The sequence below is a fragment of the Drosophila willistoni genome (assembly GCF_018902025.1).
Source record: "Drosophila willistoni isolate 14030-0811.24 chromosome XR unlocalized genomic scaffold, UCI_dwil_1.1 Seg144, whole genome shotgun sequence".
NCBI lineage: Eukaryota > Metazoa > Arthropoda > Insecta > Diptera > Drosophilidae > Drosophila > Drosophila willistoni.
Genome location: NW_025814057.1, coordinates 100,763 through 128,231, shown reverse-complemented (window position 1 = coordinate 128,231; position 27,469 = coordinate 100,763). Strand labels below are relative to the sequence as shown.

The 27,469-nt window shown below is 38.3% G+C and overlaps 1 protein-coding gene across 1 annotated transcript; it reads right to left on the bottom strand.

Moving 5' to 3' along the window:
* Positions 1-373: 373 nt before the first annotated feature.
* LOC6638669 lies at positions 374-25,878 on the bottom strand. Its single transcript, XM_047012077.1, has 15 exons — positions 25,735-25,878; positions 23,031-25,593; positions 22,243-22,970; positions 21,353-21,828; positions 15,531-17,320; positions 14,816-15,401; positions 13,072-13,938; positions 12,350-12,922; positions 11,806-11,925; positions 6,689-6,743; positions 3,368-4,181; positions 2,738-3,269; positions 2,503-2,665; positions 1,930-2,036; positions 374-1,852 (listed from the first exon to the last, which is right to left on the bottom strand). Exons 1-15 carry the CDS (start codon positions 25,861-25,863, stop codon positions 730-732), a joined length of 10,626 nt encoding a protein of 3,541 aa, XP_046868033.1. The 5' UTR covers positions 25,864-25,878; the 3' UTR covers positions 374-729.
* Positions 25,879-27,469: the final 1,591 nt, after the last annotated feature.

Here is a 27,469-nt window from a genome sequence, read left to right as displayed (position 1 = left end):
TTTGGATATATGTACTACCATGTGCTGAACTACAATATGTATATATTTATACGTAATATATATGTATGTATATTCTTTTTTTTTATAACGGTAGATACAATCAATCACAATGACATCGTAACGTCTCTGCGTCGGAAATTTAAAATAAAAAAAATCTTAAGATTAACCATGAATCGCAATGCTTTTAATACTTTGTTGTCCTTTTATTTATTTAAATTGCAAAACGAGCTTTTCAACAGTTAAGACTAACGAATATTTTCCGTTTTTGTTCATGTCAGGTTTTTTATTTTTTTTATTTTATATTCGGTTATTGGAAGAGATAGCGTTCTCAAAACCCAAACCCATCACATTTCATTTGTATATATATATATATATATATATATATATAAAAACATTAAAAACATTGTGGGCTAACAATAAATCACTTTTACGTGATAATATGGACAAACAATGAAATAAATCTTTTTAATTGTAATTGGGTTATAAAAACCATAACAGCACTTGAACTTAAAACATATTAATATTTAAGGAATATTATTTAAATAAAAAAATTTCTTATTGTAGGTATGAGGATGACATAAATTATCTTACTTATGCACTTGATTCTATTTGTAAATGCAGTTTCAATATTACTTCTACTTGTATTGAATATTTTATATCTTGTAGGTTGCGTGTATTTTGGTATGAATTTATGCGTATGTATATGTATTTACTATGTGCAAGGAAGAGTTACTGCTGGAGCGCAGCAGTACCTTCGACCAATTCAATGGCAGCCACACGAGCTTCTGTTAGTGTTACATTTGCATCAAAGTGTGGTTTGTGAGTGGGCGATTGACTTGGCGTACAATTACTGCTTTTGGGTTTCCGTCCAAACCAATTGCCTAGTCGCCGTCGACCTAGTGATCCTGTTGATATAATTGAGCTGTCTGTAATTGTGTGCTGGCACCCAATTCCTGTAGCGATGGAGTCGCGGGATTGCGATTTCTTGGGCAACGTATCTGAATATTTGGCTGGTGACTCCGGCACTGAACTATCGCCACTAGCGGAGGTTGTACCACCGCACAGATTGTGTTCCGAGTCAGCTTGATCAATGTCTGAATGATCAGAGTAGTCACCGGGCCTCTGGTCATAGTTGTACTCAAAGCCAGCCATCTCCGAAACATATAAGGCCTTGCCTCCAAATTGCCGTTCTAGAGCCAAAGTATTAAGAAAACGATGCTTGCGGGTAGCCGAACGAAAACTAAAGTCGTACCACTTAGCCTGCAACTCGCAGTATATCCGGAGCGAGTTTTTTATTGAGTGACCAAACATCTTTCCATCACGGACATTTACTACACGGCAGCGGTCAAGAAAAACGCGTCCTTTATACATAAAGTGGCTACGCTTGATAATGTCACGCTTGCAGTAAACGAGTTGATTATCAAACAGGAACAGAGTATAGCTGCTGTTCCACAGATTTTGTTTCTGACGCGTGGCATCAATTTGCAGGAAAAAACGAGTGCTGTGCAGATGTAATGGCGGACCCATAAAGTTTTGAAAACTTGACTGGTGGCGGGCAATGGTTTCGCTGTGCCGTTTTCCTTCATTCACAGCTTCTGTAATGCCGCGCATTGCCTGCAAAGCTTGATGTAAAGTTTCTTGAGAATCTGGTATGTCCAACTGTGCTATATCGGATTGCTCAAAATCAACGGTAGCTGTAGTACTAGGATTGCCCTTGCCAAGCTCTTCGGTATGGACCAAAGCGTTTTTGATAATCTCGCTCAGATGTAGCGGATAACGACAGATGCGTTGTACAGGCGCCAGCAGATGAGCAGAAAGCGGCAACTCGGCTAGATTCTCGGACTCACGGCAACTAATCGTGTTAAATGAAAATATATACAAATTAAAAAAAAAAACACTTTTGTACGATCATTGTACGAACGAACTTACTTCTCCAATATGATGCGGGCATCTTTTACGCGATCATAAGACTCGAGTTCAATTAAAGCGCGCGGGTAGGCATTACAATAAGTGGAGTAGCAAAGAAACCCTTTATGCTAGAATCAAATTATGAAATTTTGATATACATAAGAAAAAATATACAAGTCGCGCCGTCTTCGGTATACCATTAATAAAGTATTTGAAATAAATGTGTTTTGTTGAGTGACCTTATGAAAAATTTGTGAAATAAATTAAAACTGGCTCGAGGTAAATTTTTAAAGTCATCCAAATATGTAGATGGATAAATTCACATGCCGTTTTGTAGTTCTCCAAATATTTTTGAGTATGGCGTTTTTGTTTTTTTTTTACACTGCGAAATTGGGGAATCTAGCTTAAGAACCATAAGTAGTCTCCGAGATATAGACGAAGGCCAGATGAAGGAACAGACGGACACTATAGCTCGACTCAACTATATGTATATGTATGTCTATCCATGTACTGCTTGCTTTCGCATCTTGCATACAATTTGTCGGCTTTAATTTATAGTAGACCGTTCCGACTTATGAGTGTATCAAACCTCACCATATTGAGAAAAACCTTTGCAATTTGGTCCTGTTCTATGCCGTTGCGCAAAGTCTGGAGAAATTTTCGCTGAAACTTGTAGATCGCTGCTATATTAGAAAAGATCAGGCGTATACTGTTGGGCGAGAATATGTCGATGCGCTTGCTCATGGCCGGCAAATATCTAAAGATGATAAATATGCAAATATTAGCATTGCGTGCACTGTTCATTTGATTGTTTAGGTTGAGCACTTACCCATCACATATCGAAGCCAACAATTTCACATAATTAGACTCTGTTTCAAGCAACTCGCGAACGGCACTGCGACGAAGGACAGCTGCGTTGTCCAATGGCACATTGGCTGGAATGGTTGACAGGGGAGCAGTCAGAGGGGTCGACGATTCTATAATTATTGTGGTTATATTGCTTTGATCCATTATCATTGTGGCGTCTGGATCATCGGAAAATTCAGTCAGGGTAACGGGTTGGGATTCACCTTCAAGCGTTTGCACCTCTTCATCTTTTGCCTTTTGAGAGTTAAAGAAGGCATCTGTTTCCGGGCAGTGAATTATGCGTACAAATTCCTTTGGAAACCACCCAAGTTCAGGATCGAGTATCTCTTCCACTAGACTAACGTCGCCCTTTCGTATCCTCCCGAACCACCAAGGCCCAACTTCCTTTCGCAATATCTCGATTAACGTGCCGCGCTCAAGTCCCAATTCTTGCGCTCCTCCAGCCGTAAAATTGTAAAGTACTTCCGCATAGATAACGGGATAGTAGCTGCTAGCTAAATTGGTTAAATATCGATAATTTAGCGTTTTCATTTTTACATATATAATATTACTGACATTAAACTATAGAGTGTATAATACAAAGACTGACTACCTTCATCGTGTGAAGCGATACTGTCGCTATCGCTATCCTCCATGTCTATTCGTCCAGTGCCATAGTGTTCAAGTCCATTTGGTTGGCTTAGAGATCGGGTTGGTAATGATTCGGGAGCCTCACGCTCTATATCATCGATGTGCTTGCTAAGTTTCGACTTTGTACTAGCCTTTTTTGCCGCATTGGAATCGAGAATGCCGCTTGTTTTTGCAGACTTAGTGCGGCGTATTATACGCGGCTTTATTTCAGCTTGCATGTTAGTGGCTGTCTCTGACTCCAGTTCACAAATAGATGCGTTTGCGGCTCCTTCATGTAATCGAGCAACCTGATAATGGTCATCTTGTTCAAGTTCGACCTGAATACCTGAATCGCCCGAATTACATTTGTCACGTCGATTAAATTTCGTCTTGCGGCGTTCCTTTGATGAACGCCAAATCAGGGGTCCAAAACGATATTTTCCAGAACTTGCGTCATTAACCTCAACAAGCGGTTCTTGTGCTGTTGTCCCAATGGCCAACGGTGCTAAAGGGGCAATTGGCGTAAGTGTAGCAGAAGTAGAGCCTGTTGGTGTCGTAGGAGATGACTTGGTCTTAGTAGGCTTAGCTGGCATATGAGTAATATTAAATTGGTTACGTTGTTGGAAATTATTGAAAGTGCGTTTAAACTTCTGCAATACACCAATGCCTTCACTTTCTGAGTTGTAGCAGACGTTGTCTGCTAAGTTTGACAGTGCTGTATTTTTATCTTTGAGATTCCGTTCTGTGGAGTCCGAGTCTGTCAATGCAGGACTTGATACGGCTCGCATCTGTTGTGACTGTAAGGAACAGAAAGTTTAATTAGGTAAATGACATGACTAGCGCAATGTGACGACGCGATGGGGCTTCGCTTGACTAATACACGCAACCTCTTATGCCTTATCTTTTTGGACCTGCTTTGTTAAAGAACTTATATAAATATAAATGCGTGTTTCGGTCAATATGATTTATTATAACAACAAATATGATATGGCAATAATTAAAACTACATATTGTGGTCGGCTATTGTCTACCCAAGTCATCTACAATGACACAGAAATTCGAATGTGAGTCGCTTGAAGTTATAGTTTGTTCGCGTGAATGCTCTGATTGCGTTGAACCGCCTTAAAACATGTATAGATGAGTTTAAAAAAGTACAAACTATCATACATATGCATGTATGTATGTGCTCGTATCTATAGATTTATCGAACCTTTACTTTTTATTTGACAAGAAAAACAACTGATACTGACACCGATAACTAATGTTAAAGTCTTTTGGTAAATGATAAAAAATCGTTCATACGTTAAGTAGACAGGCAAGAAGTTATCACTCTGACTGGACAAAAGGTATTAGCTGACCCGTAAAAATTGCTCATTCCACTTGTATTCCACTTTTCCCATGCTAGGCGAAGGATCATCAGCAACAGAATGTATGTTACGGGATTTCTTGTCTGCCATAGCTGACTGCTTAGACACAACGCAGTCAGGAGTTCCAGCGTCGAAATCCCAGAACTTAATCAGGCCATAAGTATCCATAATGGTGGGCACTATCAGCTTTTTCATAGTGCGAAGCAAGAATGTAGCTAACTGTTAGTCTAATGGGTAGCTGAAGAAGAGTCGCCGTTGCCTCAGTCAGGTGCTATCGAGCGAAGTGATAAATAATAACTGATTGTCAGCGATTGCTGATTGTACTGAGAATTGCAAATTCGACGTGCTCTGCTGGCTGAGTGGCGAGAGCCGTATGGCCTTTTGTTAATGGAAACGATATCACCATTGATTGATAAACATTAAAGTGTTCTTTGGTTGCTTTTTGTGGGGTCACTCTCTGTTGTATAATATAAACGAGCCTATTGGTTGGTTATTGTGAGCTATGCATACAATTCGAGTCGGGAGTGAAGTGGCTTGATTAGATTAGCACTAACATTGCCAAGCCCACGCTGCACATTGCTGTTGGCTTGTCTGGGTCAGGCTATTGTTACCGACCTTGCCACAAGTCTAAGTTTTTTTGTTTCGTTTGATTAGCTCTTATCCTTTGGTTGAGAAACGCAATAAACTCAATTAAATCAGCTGCAAAGCGATAACAATTCAATTAATTTACATGTCTTTCTTTGTATATTCAAGCGAACTATCATATGCCTTGTCTCCTTCAAATCATTTACCACCTTCCAACTAACATCCCTGTAACACACGAAAAAAACGCCTATTCTTAGAACACAAAGATTGCACCAATCGTTTAATTTATGAGCGCATTGAACCTGCCTACAGTAAACAAACATGTGACTGACAAAGTCATTAAAACACAATCCAAAAACTGAAATGCTTTTCCTTCGGTCTTATATTTTCATAAACAAAACAACAAGCATTTCTTTAGGATTTGAAACAAATCAAACAGAAAGCAGCAGAAAACAAGTATATATGTATATGTATGTATCTGTTCATTGGTAAACATCAAGTCAATCGATAATAAATATCAATTTCTCAGGTTTATTCATAGGGCCTGGCTGTGGCTGCGGTTAGATAAACCCATCTTTTGTTACGTATAATATAAAAATTACTATAGGTCGTGCGACAAATTCAAGATACCCTGTGATAAACCAAGTTGAACAGCAAAAATACATACATACACAATATAGATTATGGGTATTCTTGATTCTCAATTTAACCAACTTTAACTCAATTTATAACCTTTTTCTAGATAGATACAATAGATGTATATTAGCTGGCATTAGCTGACAATGCAGAAGAGACTAAGTATCACATGCATCTTTAGGCTAATCGACATATGTACATATGTATCTACATATGTATGTATGTATGTACATACATATTTATTGTGACTTGGTGTTCCCACATGAAATTACTTATAAAATTTCGTTTAATTCGATTTCAAGTTGTAAAACCTTTAAGAGTTCAGGTTAGATATGGCTATGGTCCTACAAATTAAAGGTGTCACGTGGGCCTTTACTAAACCACAACGAGAGATATACATATATATCTACATATATTTATGTAGACACATACATACATACATATGTACATACATATGTAGCTCTTCCTGAACCAGCGCGTGACACCCTCGGAATTGCAGCTGTTGCAGTCGCTCACTTAACGTTGGAATACGGCAGGAAATACGGCAGCTGTCTTTTATTTTTGTTTTCTACTTTCTGTAATGCGATACAGTTGGAGAAGCCAAACAACCACTCTATGAGGATTATTACTACATAAAGGAAAAAATATATACTATACATGCATACAAATGTATATACATCTAAGTATAGCTACGATTTTTAGCAATTATAACTCACCAAGCCAACAGTGTAAGCGTTGCATTTTATATCAAAAACTTCGCTTTTAGGAAAACTGAAACGAAAAAAACAAAATGAAATTCATTAGTTAATCCAAGGTAATTTTAATGTTTCTACAAACATGTACAGTAGCCAAGCATATCATATACAACGATCAAAAAACTAGCGCAGCTGTTCGTTCGCATATTGTACGTAAAACCCCAAACTTAGCACAAAACAAAGGTTTACTGCTTAAAATGATCTGCTTGTAAAAATGTGGCGAACTATATGTATATGTAAGTCTGTATATATAGCAAAAAGGTATTGTTTTGAATGGAAATTTGGTGAATGAATCTTTTTTGCCAGTACCTCTGCCTGTGTGTAGATATTTTGCTAATGATTATTGGAAGAAATGAAAAAAAATTCCATGAAACGAAATTTTTACAGAATGTAAGCCAACAAAAACTCCGGCTTAAGGAAAGCCAGGTTTGGTTGCAACAGGATTGATGTTTCGTTCGATGCATTCCTTTTCTTCATATTATTCGACAAATTCACCAGGCACCATGCATCTTAAAACCCAAATATGGATGGCACTTCCACATAGTTAATAAACTGCTTTAACGTTAGGCTCACCGTTGTAGGGTATTGAAACAACGTTCTTTTGAATTTACTTTACGTTTACTTTGCATATCCTCCAAAAGAGTCGCCAATTTGCGACCGCGGCAAATACTTCTATCTATTTTGGACACGAAATCTGGATGATACTTTGTCTGATAGAAGGCCATATTTCCTCGTCACAATAAATATTGGCAAATTAAACTGAGTCTTTAATTGCATATATGGATGGTTATATTGAGGAGTTATTGAGAAATCCATATATTTTCTTCTGTACACCTAATATTTAAGAACAGAACTGCACGCCTTGTTGCTTAGAAAGAGACTGATCTTCGTAGAACAGGACAAACTAAGCAACCCTCATGCTATAGATTTTTCTGATGCTCTTGAGCTGCATTTTGCTGTCGAAATATTCCTGACTAAGGGTACACGTCTACGTTTCGAGGAATCTCGGATGCGCACTTAAATGTTTAAATTGAAGTTTTACTGATTTTCCTTTACCAGAGTTTCTCAGCTCTCACTTCGGGTTTCAGTCTTTTCGATCAATAGCTGACTTACAAAATTGTTAATATATAGAAGCGACGGCACATTTCCTCTTAAGTCCATAGTCAAAATATTCTTAAGCAACAATGATTGTGATGGAGATAGAAACACTACCATTAAACGGCATTTGTACAAGTAGCTTTTCATTGATCTTTACCTACATACAGAACGAAAAAACATGTCCATATCTTTCAAACATTAAATTTAACGACATCAAAGTCCTTGACCTTTGATCTATGTGATCTATATATTACAGTAGTCCTATCCTGAACTCTGAGAAAACGACCAGGTCTTGTTTTCTCTCGACAAGGCCCAAGGTTACAGGCGTAATGTGGCTATTTGCAATTTTCGCCAAGGAGACCAATAAGTGAAACAAAAAAATTGTACATTTTTTTAATGCAAAAACATGCAGGGCATCAACATACACATACTTTGATAAATATACGCTGAGATAAATGGGTAGGTATGTACACATGTTGTTGACGAAAGACTGCCTATAGCCCAAAACTGGTTTTTCACTCTGAAAATAAATAAATGCCGCAAACAGGTCGTTACATACCTGAGGAAAAAACTTCGTCGGCCAAGGACAGAATTTGACAGTATGGTGCCAAATTTTCTCCTGGCGTTGTTTCTCTAAAAGGAATACTTTCTTTTACTAATTGAATTGTATCCACGCCATAGAGCGTGATCCTTATGTAAGACAAATTTGTTAAAAATAATGCAAACACGAACTAGATAGATGTGGGATCCAGTGGTATGTTTTGCCTATGCAATGTTTTCTAAGTTTTCGAGAACTTACGCCTAAGCATTTACAGTATTGTTGGAAATCGAAACACAAATGTAATTTTATTACGACAGGCTTAAATCAAAAACTTGTCTTTCTATATGTAGCTACCTGTTTGGATCTCCACTATTGAGAAAAGTCTCTTATTACCTACAATATACCAATTTGGACCCGATCAAAGTTAACCCGGCTCTCTAGTTTGTTTTTCCCGACGTTGAATACCCCTCCATATATGTACATACATATGTATTCATGTATACATATGTATCCTATCATTTTAAATACCCGTGTGATGACACCTTTTTAATGTCGACTTCTGTTTGTTGATTATAAAGGGACAGAAGAGATAGCTGGTGCCTATATTTTTATCATTAGTTTTTAATTAAACAAAAAATTGTTTACGTGGCTACTGCGCAGGCAGTGGTGCTAGCATTGCCTACAGACAACAAATATGGTATTGAGCATTATGACGAAATCTGGTTCATTTTGTTATCAGCAGCATATCATAAGTCTTTGTATTGTGATTGAATTGTACGGGGTAAACACATAGTTAATCATACATTTCCTTTTTCATTGCTACCAAAGCAATAGTTATTGATACTCAAAAAATAGGATAGCTAGGGAGCTAAAGGATTTAAGAAATGTCTATCTTTATCTATAATTGCCCTATTAGTTATACCTCATTACATGTGATACGGCATTATAATCAAGTGTTTCTTCGTTTCCTTCCCTTACCTGTCTGGCGTCGTTAAAATCTAGTCCTACGTATGTTATTTGTAAAAATATTTGTTTATTTTGTTTACAATATTGACAAACTCATGTTTTAAATTATATAATTAATTACGTAAATATCGGATAAGAAATCTAGAAGATTCATGCAATCATGTTTATTGTCCAAGGAGGCATTAGGAACATTAGAAAGCAAAATTGGAAAGTCTGCGACGAATATCCATCGACCATCAATTGATTTGGCTTAAACACTGTTGAATTGTTATTGTGCGCTACACCGGATCATCAGAGAAAGTTTACATGCAAACAGCACATCTGTTGGCCATACGTTCGCTTTCTTGCCTGCTGCTACCTAATGCATGATGCATTTGTGTTTTAAATGACCCGTGTCACTCCACTAAATAGAAAATCAGAGCGAGTTTCATTTCATCTTCGTAAGCAAATGTATTTCTTAGTAAATGTTCTTCTTAGCACAGATATGGCTTGCGTTTTGTTTGGGCCTTTGGGATGGGTTGCGCAATTTTAGGGGCAGAAGAGGTTCAAAAATGTGTCGCAAACATTCACGGCTGTAGGTTGACAATCCGCAAAAAATCAAAAGAGTGGTCAACAGGTTATAAGCAAATTGCGTATGGCTGATTGGAGGCAATTAAAATGCGAAGAATCAGGATCCAAAAAATTAATGATGCGAAAAAATTATAGCACTTGCACAGCCAAACAAATCGGCCATCCTAGGACAAACAGAATGACAGGCGTACTGTGGACGGACTGTGCGCTATAAATATTTGAACAGTTTTTAAAAATACCCTACGCAAAGGTTAAAGTAATAAGCGGCCACAGATGCAGCAGCTGTGCAATAAAAAAGAACTCCGAACGAGGGGTTGAAGTAAAAATACTTGAACCAGTTGCTTGCCACCAGCACTAAAAGGAAGATAATATTGGCATACATCTATGTACGTGTACGAATGTAGGTATGTACTATGTATGTGTGAGTATGTAGACATAAATGCATACCTAAAATGCATGTTCTGCACTTATGTCTATACAGATGTACATACATACATATATGGTATATGTCTTCTAGTGTCAAATGTGTAGATACAAATGAATGAACTATGTAGATAACAACGAATCTCAATCCATATCCCCATAATACATGGCTACATGATAAGTATGGGTCGGTATGCAAGAACGCATATGTACATATGTATATATGTGGATGACTTACATTGCACTTTTGCTCATTTTGTTGATGACAACTCTGACATTTTCACGATTCACGTTGCAATTTGCTGTTCTTGTCTGCTTACATAAGGTTGTTGTAACAGGTCTTAAATACCATTTACTCGTGTCCTCCACTTCTTGGTTAGCTATTTCATCTGAAGCTTCCCCGGTATCAAATCCATTAGCTGAGGCACGCCCACTATCAGGACCAACCGGGAAACCGGCACAGGCTTTGTCATTAGCATCCTCCTGGACACCCACAATGCAGAAGACGAGCAGCTCTTCGGCTTCCTGTTCATTGCATCCTTTTTGGGGTTGGGACATTTGCACCGTTTTTGTTATTTAAATTTATTTTTTTTGCGTAATAGGTTATTGATTTTGACAATCCTTTTGTTTTTTTTTATAGATACACACATATGTACATATGTGCATAGATGTAATTGTTAATATTGCCGCCAAATACGCGCTCACACATACATGCACACAAAAAAAATACACAGAATTTAGCTCTCGGTTTCAAGAAAACATCCGCGCACGAATTTCCGACCCCGAGTCGATCGGGAGGGCGAAAGGGATAAAATGAGAATTTGAATTCTTCTTCTTACAAAGTACTAACCTACTACGGTCACTCTATATAACGATAAACTATCGATTGCTCATGTTAGCTCATTATGAGTTACCGTAATCTGGATGACATTAAATAACGACGTATGGTAAAAGTGATCAACTAATCGCCGTAGCGTCAATAATGAATGCAATATAAGAATATATTGATTTCATACTGAGGAAAATAATGCGAAAATAAAGGAGGCAAATTTAATGCCCGAGTTTCCAAAATCATAACAGCCACAAACAGTAGTAGTATCTTTAACAGTGCCCAGTATTTTAATCCCCCCTTTAAATACAGGGAATTATTCGAAGTTTGCCTGGCGAGCCTCAGTGTTGTCAAGTTGGATTTTCCCCGTCAAATCAGGCTTTTTCAAAGTTTAATTGCGTGAAATATTAAAATTTGGATTCTTAAACATAGATTGTGTACATATGTACAATTTTATGGGAATTGACTTGTGCCAATTTAACTATGCAATTGTAATAGTTGGATCTAAAAAGTATTTGCTTGAAATTGTAATTTTGTGTGCTGCATTTTTGTGGACTTAAATATTAATCTGCGTTGAAACATGCAAAATTCTGCAACTGCCTGGACTGGATTAAAACTTCGATGAAATAAATGAAATTTTTAGTTACTTACCTTCTCTCAGCTGTGCCTGCTATTCGAAATTCCAAATTTGGTAGAGATTCAGTTCTCCGCCAAATCTCCATTTGGCTCTGTTTGTTTTTGACCATCACATCCAACAAGTCATTTTGAATACTGGAATTCGATTGAAAAATATGAGGTACGATTGTTAATACGAACAGAGAATTAACTTAATAGCTATGTGTTTTTTATACCATGCACCCACAGAAAGAAATTTAAATATATTTTTTAAACATACATACATATGTCTGTACATATATACATACATTTATGTATACCGCTCCGTAATGCGAAAAAAATGAAGTAAGTCGTCGCGCCTTCTGCCTGTTACACACATTTTGCCGATTTAAATTCACTATTTTACCCTATGGATGCATGGTATAAAAACTTATGCAAAATTTAAACTATCTTAATTAAATTTTGAAACATTATAATTGTCAATATGTACTACATATGTATGTACAATCTACATACATAGTTGTTTCACTTGGTGCATGGCATGATTTAAATATGTACCTAATTTTTTAAGGAAACTCACCTGGTCTCAATCTTGGCTTCTTTTTGCTTCCCTTTGTTGCACTCTACTGTTGTTTCTGATAATGGTAAATCAGATTCTCCTAAAAAAACCAGTGAGCTCGCAGCCAATGTAATTACGCGTGGTTTGACAATAGCTGTCAGTTGTTGACGCTCATCCACATTTTCAGTACTTGTCAAAGGGGAGACACCCCCACTACACAAAAGGGACCATTGAGGAATTGACAGCTTAGTTATCCTTGGGGTTTCCATTTCTTTATTAATGGCTACCGTAGATATATGAGTATAGTGAGTTATCGGTAACGGGTTTGCTATCTCTGTATTGGTATTATGCTCAATTTTATGTACTTTAATTGGTGTGGAACCGGGTGTTGCTTGTTGGCATGTCCCACAACATGGCCAATAGTCGGAATTATTAAGAGTTTTGCTATAGCTTTTGTTTGCCCTTTCTGATGATCTGGCTAATGTATTTGGACTAGAATATAATGAAACCCAGTTATTTAACAAGCGTACACACGCAATCTTTTTTATAACACTTAAGCAACTTAACAATTTTTTCTGGTCATTTGTGTTAGGTTAGGTTAGTCAGCTAATGTTTCAAAACTGGATTTTAGCCCACCGAGGCTTTGGTGCTTTTCAGATAAGTTTACTTAGTGGATTCTGATATAGTTGATTAGATTACGTTAGCGGGATTAGTGCTTATGGAAGTTGTTTTTAGCTCAATACCTGCTGTTACTTTTTGACTGACTTGCAGTTGATGTCGCTTGCCTGTATATATAATCTCCGCCTACCCCTACCGCCACTTCTATGGTAAGATCATCACGCGATCCTGGACTCCGGCGAAGCGGGCGCTGTGGCTTAAGCACTGTCGTGGGGTGTTCATATATTCTCGTTTCATTGCTCATAAAATTAAGTTCGCTATTTCCGCCGGAATTGATGGTCTCCCGATTACGTAAAATCGCAGGCAGCTCGTAATCGCTGCTATCGCCTCGCCGAAAATTCATTATAGGCGACTTGCGCAACATTTCATGATCACACAAACGTGTCCCATAATTCTGCTGCGGACTTCCAGATGACTGAGGAGATCGGGAGGTGACTGGAGAATTTGACTTTCGTATACGGGTGGATGACGATTGCACATTTGGGGTTGCTTCGCTGCTTCCAGGCTGAAGAAAACGTAGGCCTTCGCGATAGTCGTCATCAAATGAGCGAGTTTCCCTTTCCATACGAAGATTTTGATTGCTTTCATTATCTCTCCCACTGGCAACCGTGCCACTATTCTGCGTGGATCTCAATCCTCCATTCCCACTACGATTGCAACTCTTATAGTCAAAGTCGAAAGATCGAGCTTTATCCACGTCCACGTTCTGACGTTGTTGTCTCGCACTGGTGGATGCTTCATTTACTAGCATCTTGGCACGAATAGAAGAATTAAAAACTGCTGAGGCTGGAGGTCCACCACTGGGTAGACGTACCTGCGTTTGCTGGTAAGCAACTTGCAGGTGCTTTGCCTGTCCTACAGACGGACCTTCTACACATACGATCGATCTGTTGTGTGCACGATTTGGTGAGCGCTCACTTAACTGAAGAGACCTGCATACATATATTTTAAGTAAGTTGTAATTTTGATTAACTTCACCTTTAGCTCGTTATATATTTGTTTATAAACATGTTTATATAGTTATACCCTTGTGAAAGGGGTATATTCATTTTGGTCAGAAGTGTGCAACGCATAGAAGGAAGCATCTCCGACCATATAAAGTATATATATTCTTGATCAGCGAGACGAGTTCATACAGCCGTTCGTATGTCTGTCCGTCCGTCTGGATCAACGCTAACTCCTCCTAGACCGTAAGACCTACAGAGCTGAAATTTTGCATGTAGGCTTGAATATACTGCTGGGGTTGTATATCTCGGATTCAGCCGGATTGGATCACTTATGATATAGTGATATGATATAGCTCCCATCCAAACGCCAAAGTCACGAACAGTGACTTTACTCAATAACTTCGTTATTTTCTGAGCTATTGTCATGAAATTAGATATTTATTACACATATAAACGCCTGTGCCAAATTTGATTAAGATCGGGTGACTATATCATATAGCTACCACAGGAACGATCGGTGGAAAACAGTGACTTTGATTAATAACTTCGTTATTTCCTATGCTAAGATTGTAAGCCGTTCTTTCGCAAACATTAGACTTTTTAGATTAAACGGTTTTCCATTTTGAAGGCCATAGGTAAGGAAAGAGTAACAAACAACTTGCAAGGGTATATAAACTTTGACGCGGTCGAAGTTAGCCCCGGCCCTCTGGTCTTTCGTTTATTTAATGCTTTCTAAAATTATTTTATGAAGTGCATCAAACAAATCTCTCAAAAATCACCAAAAATGTTCAATGTTTTAACTAGCATTGCCCATTAACTGTGAAGACATTAAAAGTATTTTTAAGGCATAAAAATAACTCACCTCGAACGCCTTATTCGATGTTCCTGCTCTGCTTGCTTGGCTGCATTGCGGCTACCCACAGCACGGCGATGACTGTTGTTGATAGGTCCTGCACCCGATTGAGTTACATTCGATCCTGCTAGTACCCCAATAGGTCCAATTCCTACTGCAACAGTAACATTTCCAGGAACAAGACTACTGCCATTGGGCTGCAAGTCGCCACCACTATAGCTAGAACTAGAAGAACTACGGGAGATAGTTGGCGGAGTTTTTTCGTCGTGTCGCTGTCTTCGTTCTAATGTATTATTTCTTGAGCTTGAATTCTGTCGTGAACTTGTCTGTGATCCTCTCTTGCGTCGCTCTTCGGGAGTGATTGATCGAGACTCTGGAGTCAGGGATCGCTGCTTACGAAGACTGCTAGAAGAGCTGTGACTTTGTGACTCATTTCGATCAGGAGTTAGTGATCGTTGACGCTGTGTTCTAAATGGCGATATGCTTATGTTAACACTATCCGCGGTTGCTGTCGCATTTGCAAATTGATAACTGCTAGTAGAAAGGAATTCGGTGGAGCCAGCATCATCGTTGTCTAGTTCATCATTAGAAAGGTCTGTAATCAGTAAAGGTTAAACAAAGTCATTCCAGAAAGTCCTGAAAATTTTGTATGCACAGTGTTTCATAGTGGTATTATACCTACAAAATGTACTGGATTTTGAACAATGTAGAAACTATCACTTACCTGAACGCGCACCACTATCGCATGAGTTCAGGCGTTGGTTTATTGTTGTATCGAAGCTACGAAACCGCGACACTCCTAGACTAGAAGTTGGGTGGACTTGAACTGGGCCACCACTGGCCATGCGGCAGAACTGGGATTTACGGGAGCGTCCAAGCACATTATGACTCTTAGATCGTTCAAAGGCCACCCGATCTCGATCTTGTCGAGCGCGCGGGGAATATTTCGCTGGTTGACTGTTATTGACGATCCCAACGCTAGGCGTGTTATAAGCAGGTGGCGCCTCTTTGATGGATGCATTTAAATAAGCGGTAGTCTGTTTGGGAATTTGAGGCTGCAAAAATTTAGGTGAGTTGTCCCGACTACGGAGCGATCCACTGCTACCTCCGCCGCCCTCGCGTTTGGTCAAATAATTCGGAGAGTTTCCTGTTAATGTGCTAAAATTGGGAGAGCGTTCTTGCTCGCGTTGAAGGGCTAATGGTGGCATTGGTAATGGTCGCTCTGATAAGTTTCCATCGAAGCTGCGAGAAAAGGTTTCGACATAGCTGTCGGTGGGGGTGGGTCGCCTCGTATCATATTCGAAACTACGTGAAAATACCATACCCTTGGCAGCGACACCTACTGCACCATTGTTCACATTATAAGCATTGAGTCGGGATGGGATCTGTTGTATTTGCTGTTGACGACTAGGCTTTCTTCGTTCAAGTGGTCTCGGTGAAAGACTATTGTCCTGAAAAGCGGGTGGTGGCGATAGAATGGGAGTAACTGGTGGCGGGGATTCCAAACCGTTGGGACTCTTGACCGGCAGAAAACCGGGACGTTCATTTAGTATATTCGCCAACTGTGGGTCAATGATTCGATAGCCCGGTCGTAGAGTAGAATCTCCTCGTGTCGTTGAGATGGCATTAAGTCGTGTTTCATTACGCTGTATCAGTTCCTCTACCTTTGAACCTACGAACTTTGGTTCAAATGGTAAGTTAAGAGAGCTATTGATGTTACTCTGACGTGAAAGTTGAAGAACTCGACCAGAACCGTTCTGTTGCGAGTAATTAATTCGCCGATAGCCGATACTCCCTGCCTGTTTCTCATCTCCAACGCAACTACCACGCTTCGTATTAACCTGTACCCAACCAGATTTGTTTAAATAGATTTCCTCTTTGTTTGAAGCAGGTGAAATGGATTTACGACCGCTTTGAACACTGTAAAAGTGCTCTCCAAATAAATATGTGGGCACAGCTGCTCCAGATGTATCTCCGGTATTTCCACCGCTGCCCATGTGGAAATGCATTTTGCGTGCCTCCAGCTTCTCGTTGAAACTGCGATTGGATGCTTCAAGGCTTTCGCGTCGCTTTGCAACGTACTGTTGGAAGGCAGACAGATTTTGTTCTTGAGGTGATGCAGATGATTGCCCAATTCTGGTATTTCCTTGTACTGTGCCTATCTCAGGTTGAGCTGGCTCGAAGGCTGGATTAGTCCCATCTTCATTAATTTCATGCCGTTGTTGTCTGACGCGTGAGCGAGTACGTCGTCGTTTTGGTAATGCGGGCAACGGTAGGGTGCTCACGTCTAATTTGTCTAAGGTCGATGATGAAAACTCTAGCTCGTCGTTCTGTGACTCCCGAGTCACCGAATCCCGTGTTAGATGGCTATCGTCCGACTGCCCTTCACTGGAATCAAGGCCAGAGTAGTCCTGATTCCTTATTGTTCGAGGCTGTGATGTAGCAGTTGAAGTAGCAGTCCTTGTAGCAATTGTAGTGAGAGTAATAGGTACATTTTTATGTTCAACAGAATTACTGAAATAAAAAGGAAAACCAACAAAACCATTTTGTTCAAAACATGAATGTAATTTTATCAATTTAAACACGACATTGATCAAGGTTTAAGAAAACAAGAAAATAATACGACTTGCTCTGCAAAAAGGTTTTAAATTTATAAAGAAAAGCTTGATTTTATAAATTGATGTTAAATTATAATACAGTTTTTGGAAATTATACTCCATTTAATTTAACCGATACCCAATAAATTGTTAGTGTTGTTAGTCTAGTCCAAAGTGACTGAACCATATCTGTAAACAAAGTGACTTCTTGTGTAAATATCAAGGTCGATCCATGTTTAGGTTGAAAACACAAACTATAATAGCTTCGTCCCACACAAAAATTGAATTCTTCTATTCGAATTTCTATGCTAAAAACTTAAAAAAGTCTGTCCGTTTTTCGTTCACTGGAATGTGGGCTTATGCATATGTGCGTATTTACATGTGGTGTTAAGGCCAACTTCTCATTTCACCATAATCGGAAAGCTGTCCAACCCACTCATTGCGCTTAAAGAAACCTGAACTGGTAAAAGTCTTGCCACGTAAATTCCACGTATTTATACAGATAAATTGTACATGGATTTACCTGAAGAAAATACACATTTATCTATGTACATATATAATAGAATTAAAATTAAATATGTAGAATACTTCGGTTCGAGCATAAATCCTTGCAAATTATTTATTTTGGGTAACATTTATTTATCTCGAAAATATATTATTTATTATTTTATTTTAATACCTATAATAAGTTAAACGAGGGCCAGAACATTACTACATATATAAGGAAATGTATACATATGTAAATAACTTAGAGTTAATTACGTGTGACATCTTTTGAGATGTATCCATGTATCATAATCTAGTTCAACTAGTTTAGTGTGGTCATAAGGGAGCATCGGATGATGGACCAAATAACTAGTGTGTTTGTGTCAAATAAATGTCCACATGCTATGGACTTCACATACAAGTATCGTGGAATTCAGTGTAATCGATTTTCGACGTATGTCAACGTTGAGGGAACAAAGGGGTCATTTAAAGTTTAGTCAGATTAACTTCTCTAATTAAACAATAGCTTTCGCCTGAATTGGCCATTAATGCACTGTCATCATATGGTCAATAAAAATAGATAAACATAAATTAATGATAATTAGCACTGGGGTGGTTTTTTAATTTCGTTTACTTTTGTCTTTCAGTTTGCAAATATAATTATGGCTAAGTGAAAGGATTTTGCCGTTACGAGCGCAGCGCGTTGACAACATAAGAAAAAAAAAACACAACTAAACAGGAAGTACATATTTACTTCATGGATTGTTAGCTCCATTTATGATCTGATTAAAAATTCCTGTTCATTTGTTAAGATATTTTTAGCTCGTGCATTTCTAGGGTTAAAATGTGCACTTAATGACATTAATTTACCTATCATTTATGTTTTATGTACGTAACTTTTAAATATTTGTACTGATCTATTGCATTATGTATGTCTCAACGACAAAGTATAATATTTTTCTGCTGATAGGTAGTATTTATTAAAGACATTGTTTTTGTGGATCTGTATTGCTCTTAACACGACATTTTTTTATGGCCAGAGTTTGAAACTTGTCACTGTTCACACACTTTTGGAGCTCGGTTCAATAGCCTCAAAAATATGAGTATCCCTTGTTTCTTATTCTTCTTACCAAACTTGGTTTTTTCAAATTTTAAGAGTGGGTGTTATCGTATGTTTATCCGAATGTGCTAAATTCAAGTTAAATTTTATGAACATTTGTTGCTGATATATGTATGTATATACGTACATATACAAAGTGTAAGGCCTTGTCTAATGTTGCATGTATGTATGTATGTGTAAATATTAATCTTAAATGACAATTAAGAAGTTTACGTTCCCAAACCAAAATTGTAAGAAACCTTTAATCTGGGGTCACCATGACGATCTCGGTGAAGATATTACTGTAATCATTTGCCAAAAGGTATAGTGCAAGGTAATCGTTTAAAAAGAGAGACATTTTACGTACAACCAAGGTAAATGTCTAGTTACTAACTTAATAGTTATAGGATAGGATATCAGAAAATTCCACGAACTACTTTGTAGTAGTTGGAGTTGTAGTAGTTGTTAACTACTCTCAGGTATGTATAAAAAAACTTGTTTTCAATCATATTTTCGCAAAGCCGATCCAAAGTATGAAGACACAAAATCGATTGCATTCGCTTACATATTTCAACGTGCACTTTCGACTACAAGTCTGTCTCTTGGCCATTGGCCCGGGCTTAGTTAAGTCACTTCACGAACGCGCCACTTCGCCAGGTGCACCGAAGAAGCATTAACAAGTCATCTAAAAACATCTTTGGAAAAAGCCAATGACCAACTGCTGTTACATAGTCATGGAAATCGAGTTTCGCCTAACTTGTATCAACCAATTTTATCGTATTGAATGAAAATATCTAACTTTAAGTGATTTTCTTTGAAGGTCACAAAAAGTTTTTATTAGACAAAAAAATTTTGTTTCACATTTGAGCAGCTAATAAAGTTTAAAATTCAAAGTTTACGCTGTGTGCTGTTGTTAGCCATGAGTTCTTTGGTTTTTTTTTATCGTTTTTGGTCTTTAAAATAGAACTTGTTCTTAATTGGTATAAAAATTGTATTTGTTGTCTAGTTTTTTGGTGGATATATGCTCACCGCTTGTTAATCACGTGCTTATCCTGAATACATACACATGTGCATGTAAAAACTACTTTGACTGGTTGGTGTCGCTTGGTTAGTTTTATTCATGGTATTTTTTGTTTTTATTTTCTCTTAGCTTCCTCTAGCCCAGGAACAGTATAAATTTATGAATTTGGATACGTAAGATACTTTCATAATTGGAAAAGTGCTTACATTGATGTAAAAACTGGTGTTAATTGCCTAAACTTTCCATTTTATTTTACCAACCAAATTAAGGTTGTCAGTTCTCCTGTTACACGCCTCCGGCTCTAAGCCATTCTCCGAAGCGTATTTCCGGCAAGTGGTATTTATAATTCCTATACCTGATGCATGAGTATATAATTTTTAGCATATAAAGTGATTCCAGTGACAGGTCACACCAATTGGGTTGGGTTGCGAACAATGATAACGACAAGGCCGTTGGCTTAATGAGCGTTGGATCGCTTCAGTCAGTCAGAACTTTGACTTATGTATCTCACTCGTCCGGGCAAGTGCGTTGTCTTAAGTGTTTCGCTTTTTTTTTTTTTATTGACTACTTAGCAGTAACTTTTCCTCTCGCTTGTTGCAGTCCACTTCTACGCACACATGACTATTTTCTTTCTTTCTATTAATATATTATAAGATTTGCCACTTGTCAATACCAAACTATGCCGTTATAAATTGACAGTACACGGATTTGAGAATGTCAGTTGACAGTCTACGGCTCTACACACTTAAATCAGTTTTGCGGTTGTGTCTATAAATACATATATGTATGCAATATGTGTATATGCAAAATCAAATTGCATTGACCTAATTAGGAGCTAAACGAAAGTTTTTATTTTCACTTGCAACGCGAAACTCTTTACACTTTACTAACTAAGGGTTGCAGTTACTCACGTTTTTTTTTAATGTGAGGCAGGACAATTTCAACAAGCAGAATTCAGACCAGAACACATGAGGCACATTTAACAAGCACTCACTCTAACACAATTTTGACAAATAGTAAGTACATATTTTTAGACGTTGATTTAGCAGTGTTGGATTTGATAACATTTAAATGTGGCATAAATCATTCACTTTATCCACTAAATATTAGAATACAAAATAAATAAAAATGTCAAGTCCATTGACTACTGCGTGCACGTTCCTCCTAACTCTTCTTCACACCGGAAAATATAAAAACAACAAGTGTTTTGTTCGTTATCTATCTTTCAATACACAAATTGTTACACACACAATCTCAATACAAGTAAAAAAACAAAAAAAAAATTTTGGCAAGTACTAACAAAAAAAAAATCGGTTAAAGGAAGCTTAAGCCGAGTTGCATACCTTTGCGTCAACGTTGCGCTATCCGTGTGGTCCGATTTACAACTGAACTCGAATTCGGTTGAGCACTCCGTAAGCTCCAATAATGTGTTGCCGGTGCTTGTGTTGGGGATGGCTGAGTTGCTGTGAGCAGCAGCTTTTGTTGCTGGTTGTAAACTGGTCTGAGGCTGTTGCCCCTCCGAATATGTTGCCTGAACATTGGTCTGTAAAATTGTATTTTCGGGTTTTGTTTTGCTCCCTGCTTCGTTATGTGTACAAGCTCTTTCAGCCTCCTGTAGTATTTGGCAAGTCTCAATGTTCTCTGTGGATTGCGTTTCCTTTTTTTTTAATTCGTTTCTCTTTGGCTTTTTGGTATGTTCTGTCTTTTCTTTTTCAACGCTTAAAATTAGTGTAGAAATACTGTCACCAATTTTGTCATCTGTGAGGCCAGGCGTCTCGTTATCCCCCGCCGACAATATACCCATATCTAAAAAAGAACCCTATTAAAATGGGACAAGATAAATATCCAATACTTTTTTAATCTCTTCTTGATTTTAAATTTACCAGTTTGTTTAGTCTGGATAAATAATTTGTAGTTACTATATTATTTGAAAAAATATTTTTCTCCGGTGCTAAAAATTTGTAAAGGTATAATTTGGCTATACTTATGATTATAACCGAGTTATAAAATGCATTAATACGTCACGTTAAGATAAGTGAAAGAAAAAATTTAAATTATGTGGCGAAAGAAGCGTGGGAAAAAATTAAATTAACTGAATATTATCTCTAATAAACCTTATATCCTTCTCTGCGTTGCAAACATATGACCGATCTTAGGATATACTTTTACGCAAAGCGTTTGTTTTCTTAACTGCATTTATCTTGGTAATAGTTAAAAACATATATGTATCTACCTTATGATTTTGAGAAACCTTGTGATTCTGAGAAACACCGCCTCCTGAGTCTTCGCTGCGGGCATCATAAAACACATCGTCATCCTCCCCTTCTGCTCCACTGGTTGAGGTATTAGCCGGTGCTAACGATTTTGTCCCAATAGCCGTAGTTTTTTGATTACTTTCGGTAAGTATTGAAGATTTTACATTTAAGAGGCAAACCCCCAATACTGAGTTGACCGGTTTCTCTCTTACTTTCGCTTCAGTTTTCAAATCATTATTAACAGTTAATGTTTCGCTAGTCTCGCTTTCCAGAGATCGCGACTTCGTATCATCTTGAAGGCCTTCCATATTTGCTTTTAGTTCTTGCAGATCTGAATAGGTAGCTGGAGAGGGCGGAGGGGGTGCGGGAATATTATCTTTACGTCGTGTACTTGCACTGGGGGCGGCTGAGTGGGATTTACCCACACTGGTACGATGATGTCGTTTGGTAGTAGGAATCGGATGTTGGGAGACGGACAACACATTCAAATGTTGAACTACACTACGGTGATCTCTACGGTCCCTTGTATCCGTACTGTTCGGCTTTGATTTTAGTTTTGGGCTAACAGTTTGTGCTTCCATTGATCGGCTGTGGTCTTTAGGTATGGCACCTGTGGTTGACGCCACGAGTCGATCTAACGATGGATATTCGCGGCGCTCACTTGGCTGTAACTTGCTATGAACCAGGGATCGCGGCGTGGGTTCTTCTTAAAAGTAAAACATTGTCAATAACTTTGCCAATAGTGGTATCTTGCTTTACTACTTACTTGGTGTAGATGCGGTTATCAGTGCAGACTGGGCCTGTAGGCTTGTACGTGGAGCCGGTGTAGGCTTGGATGGAGCGGGTATGCGCCCTCGACTTAACGGTAGTGTAGTCACCATCGGTGAGGAGAGCTTTTGGGTAAGCCTTTGGTTAGGACTAGAAGATGGACTGTTAGTGAATCCTTTCGGCCCATGTCGTGTTGACTCCATGCTATTGTTTCTCTGCATTTCGGATTGATAAATACTGCGTTTTACATCATTTACATGCTTAAAAAAATCCTGAGCGTATTTATTTTGCTTGAGATCTGTGTATTGTTGCTGTGGCTGAGCTGTCGGTTTCTGCTTAACACTGTCTCTCTGAATAACTTCCGTGGTTGTGGAAGTGGAAGGTAAGGTGCCGGCAGCAGTTTTACGAGGTATGCCGCTGCTTCCACCACGTGCTATGGAGCTATACATATCATCAAAATCTGAGCTAAAATAACTGGAAGAACAGTCACAATTCCATCCATAACGACAATTATCCGAATAGCTACACTTGTCCATTATAACAGAGGAACCTCTAGTACCTATCACTCCATCTAAACTGCACCGTCGGCAATCGTAACCGAAGCGACAGCTCTCAGTACTTCCAAAGTAACGTCTCTGCCCCGCATTTCCGTAAGATGCCAACAGATTTCCGTGACCATGACTATGTCGGCCATGTGGCGGATATCTCATATAGCGCTGAGAGTTATCACTGCTACGCAATGAGAATTCACTTAGTATGGAGGCCTTTGAATCACTTTTATACATATGAGGAGGATCGTAGGATGAAGAATCAACTAGTATTTGCGATCCTCCAATAGGCCGACTCGCCGCGTACATCAAGGAATGCGCTCCAATTCCGCCTCCGACTCCTCCGATGGCGTAGTATATGTCCCCTGTTGCTGAAATGGGAGTAGTGGCCATTACATTTGCCTCTAGGTGGGTCATTGTGTTGTATTTGTTGTGATAAGGCAGGGAATCGCTGGACGAAGACGATTTTGTATTAAGACGCTGAAGTGATGTCAAACCATTGGCGTTTTGATAGCTAACAATATAATGTTGCTGTTGAGGAGGACGTCGCGTCGGATTGCCGGCGGCAAGCAGCAACTGACCATTGATACCACTAACAGCATAGTGATTTGTGAGTGGCGTGCTGCCTATAGGAGTTTGATTTTGCGAAGAGTAGTAAGCACCATAAGTATGATCCGGAAGTTGCTGCATTTGCTCACTTGGTGTTGTTGTGACCGACGTTGAGGCTGTGGTCGTGGCGGTGGATGATGATTGCTGAAACTGTAACACAGGATTGTAGTCGCCGGTAATCGCAACAGGTGTGGTCTCCATTTTGTAGACACCTGGATTGTTAGGATTGTACGACTGAAACTCTAGAATATGAGCTGCAGGAAGATTGACATTAGTCATTGTTAGTCCTTTTTTGTCCTGTTGCAGTGGCTGGACTTTGGTTTGACCAATGTATGGCTTCATGGGCTGCTGGTGATGCTGTGAATGCGCTCCTTCTAGGCAATACTCACAGCTCTCATTATTGCACTGTTGCATACAAATTTCACAATCCGTCGACTGAGCCTCTCTTTGTTGTTGCTGTTGTGGTTGTTGCCCGTGTTCAGATTTGTCAGATCCGGCTTCTTCAACGCCAACTGCTTCAGACTGACTCTGGCCAATTGTATCCTTAAAGAATATCTCTTCATAAATATTCTCTTCGCTACGAGCATGTAATTTGTTTTCACTAGTAGCACTTGTCGACGGCATATTTCGCTGTTTGTCAACCAACTTCTTTGAGCTCTTAAGTCCCTCTTTCAGCAGATAATAATTAAAGCTCTTAATTCCAATTTCTCCCCGCAGAAATCGCCTTCCAATTGCCATTTTGGTTGAATCGCTAGCCGCTGTCATCGTCGAATCTTGAGCCGAGCTACGCACAGAAAAATCATCCAAGTCATCTAGTTCACTAGCTTTAGTATCCAAGGCCATACGACTGCGTTCCTTACGCCCACAGGTGTTATACTCTTGACTCTGTTTCGTCGCTGTTGTCACCTGCTGCTGACGGTTGTTATCCAGACTCAAGTTCTTCTGTTTAGAACTACGTTTTTGTAATGCTTTCTTGTCGCTCTTTTCATTTGACATTGCCAAACTCCGTTCTAGGCTACGCACCCTGCGAGTCATGCTGCTGCTGCTTCCTTTGATTGGTTCCAGTGGTTCGTTTTCTGAACTACTTGAGTCAATGTCATAGCCCACCGTTCCACTGCCCCCAGTTCCAGAGCTTATTTTTAAGGGACTTTGTTTACTTGCTGCATATAGTAGAAATTCTTTCGTTAACTGGCTTCGTTTACCTAGCGAACTGCTGCCTGGCTCTGAATGACCAGAATGTTTGGCACCTGTTCCATTGCCGGACTTATTTTTGTGTTCAGTTAAAGTCGACTTGCCAGATATACTGCTTCGTCGCATCGGGTTTGCCAGATGGCTTATATCTTCGGTATAGGCAGGATCATCGTAAATGCGTTCACGCACTGAGATCGTTGAACGATCCTTCGACTAATAAGGTATGCATCAATATAATATTAGAAAACACAGAATTACAATAAACAAAACTGGAAAGAATGCTTTGAATTTTGTGGAAAACACACTAAACCAAATCAAACTTAATCCAGAAAATTTTATGTCAAGCATATTTACCTTAACTTTTATTTTCTTTCGACTGCGATGAGGTATTGTTACGTCGGTTAGTTTTAGAACCTTTGGTCTTAATGGTCGTTTGGAGCTCTTAACACGCTCATAGCTGACGTCCATTGTTTCAGTTGTCATAATTAACTATATTTGCCTGTAATATTTGCAAAAAAAAACGAAGAGGAATCTAAAAACACAATAAATAAAGAAATTATTGATTGTTTATGTTAATTGAATATTATTTTTGTTTTGCTTGGTGCATGATTTATAAATTACCCACAAATAAATATATAAGTCTAAGCTGAAATGGCAACTCCTGACAATGCAAACATTGTGTCATAAAATATTAATTGCATTACTTCCATTGTACATATTTATGCATTCAGCTTACAAATATCAAAGAATATAAAATGTTCCATCCCATCTTCGTTAGAAACACTTGTCCTATTGGTTTGATACTTTTTTTCGTACAAAAGTCGGAGATCATCTATATTTCATTTAAGTATATCATTGTTGCACTACATTTTTAAAAAATGAATGCTTAGCCAATAATATATATCTACTGAATATGTCTGAAGGTTTTTTATATGCATGTAAAAATATGATTTAAATTCTTCATGCTCTAAGATTAAGGAAATTTAAAACCATTAATCGAACATACATAAAATCTTATCATGGTGTTAATGCATGATAAACAAACACATTTTCAATTGCCTTTATTTTTGTGAAAACAATTATTCTTGTTCTAGTGCCGTTACTCTATCTTTAGTGTCTGTATAAATATTTCAAATTGATGTGAGGTAATAAATAAATTAAACTCTTTCTGTTTACACAATGCCAAAGTATGGAAATGGTTTAATTCTTATGATTTGTCACTCTTCGTATAGTCATTGCAGTAATTGTATGAACGAGCATGGAATGCATATATGTATGTGCAGTGTACACTGAGCTCTCTGTCCCCGTTTAGGGTGTGGCTATCTGTGTATCAAACATAACTCAAAGAATTCAATCTAAATATCAGTCAATTTAAAATATACCTCTATCTGCTTTCGCTTTCGTATTCCTTCAGTTTTCGTCATACATACTTTTTGGCATACTTTTAGGAGTCATTGAGGGTAAAATTCCGTCATTTCTGCCGAACAGAAGGAACCGAGATATACTAAGTTCAATTGCGTTTTTAAACATAATATAATTAATCTATTCGTTTTGGAATATAGTGCACGGCAGTTTTTTTATTTAAGGGAGCGGCTTTAAATTAAGTCAAGTCCTTTTTCACGCATTATTCCTTTTTTGTTTTTTTTTTTACACGAACTTTCACAAGTGCAAATATATATACAGAAACACACAAGTTAGTATATGTTTTGTGCTTTCGAATTGCTTTTCGATGTTTTAACCACTATTCGTACAAAATTGCGGTCCGACTAACGATTGATGCGCTCGTTTGACGAAAACTAAACTGAATTCTCATACGCTGCGACAATCCTTACAGCTTTTGCAGAGTCAAACTGTGGGAAAAAATGTTACATTTGCCATTTTCCACCCATAATCAAACCAAAGCTTTTCTCTTGCAATATGATGCTGAGCATCATATGTCCTTTTGTCTCCTTTGCCTACTGAATATAAAAATGTGGAAACCCTGCGCATGCGCTTCTTTGTTGAACTCCTGATTGAGCTCATACTCGAAGTTATATCGCATTAAAAAACATGTGCTTGGCCTTGCTGACTTGTTGCAATACGTACACAA

Excerpts from the sequence above, each read along its gene's own strand:
- LOC6638669 (XM_047012077.1), bottom strand. The coding sequence starts at position 25,863 with ATGACAACTGAAACAATGGACGTCAGCTATGAGCGTGTTAAGAGCTCC. Across the intron at positions 21,829-22,242 it reads AGGTTTCTCAAAATCATAAG|GGTTCTTTTTTAGATATGGG; the intron begins GTAGATACATAT and ends CCATTTTAATAG. Across the intron at positions 15,402-15,530 it reads CGATAGTGGTGCGCGTTCAG|ACCTTTCTAATGATGAACTA; the intron begins GTAAGTGATAGT and ends TACTGATTACAG.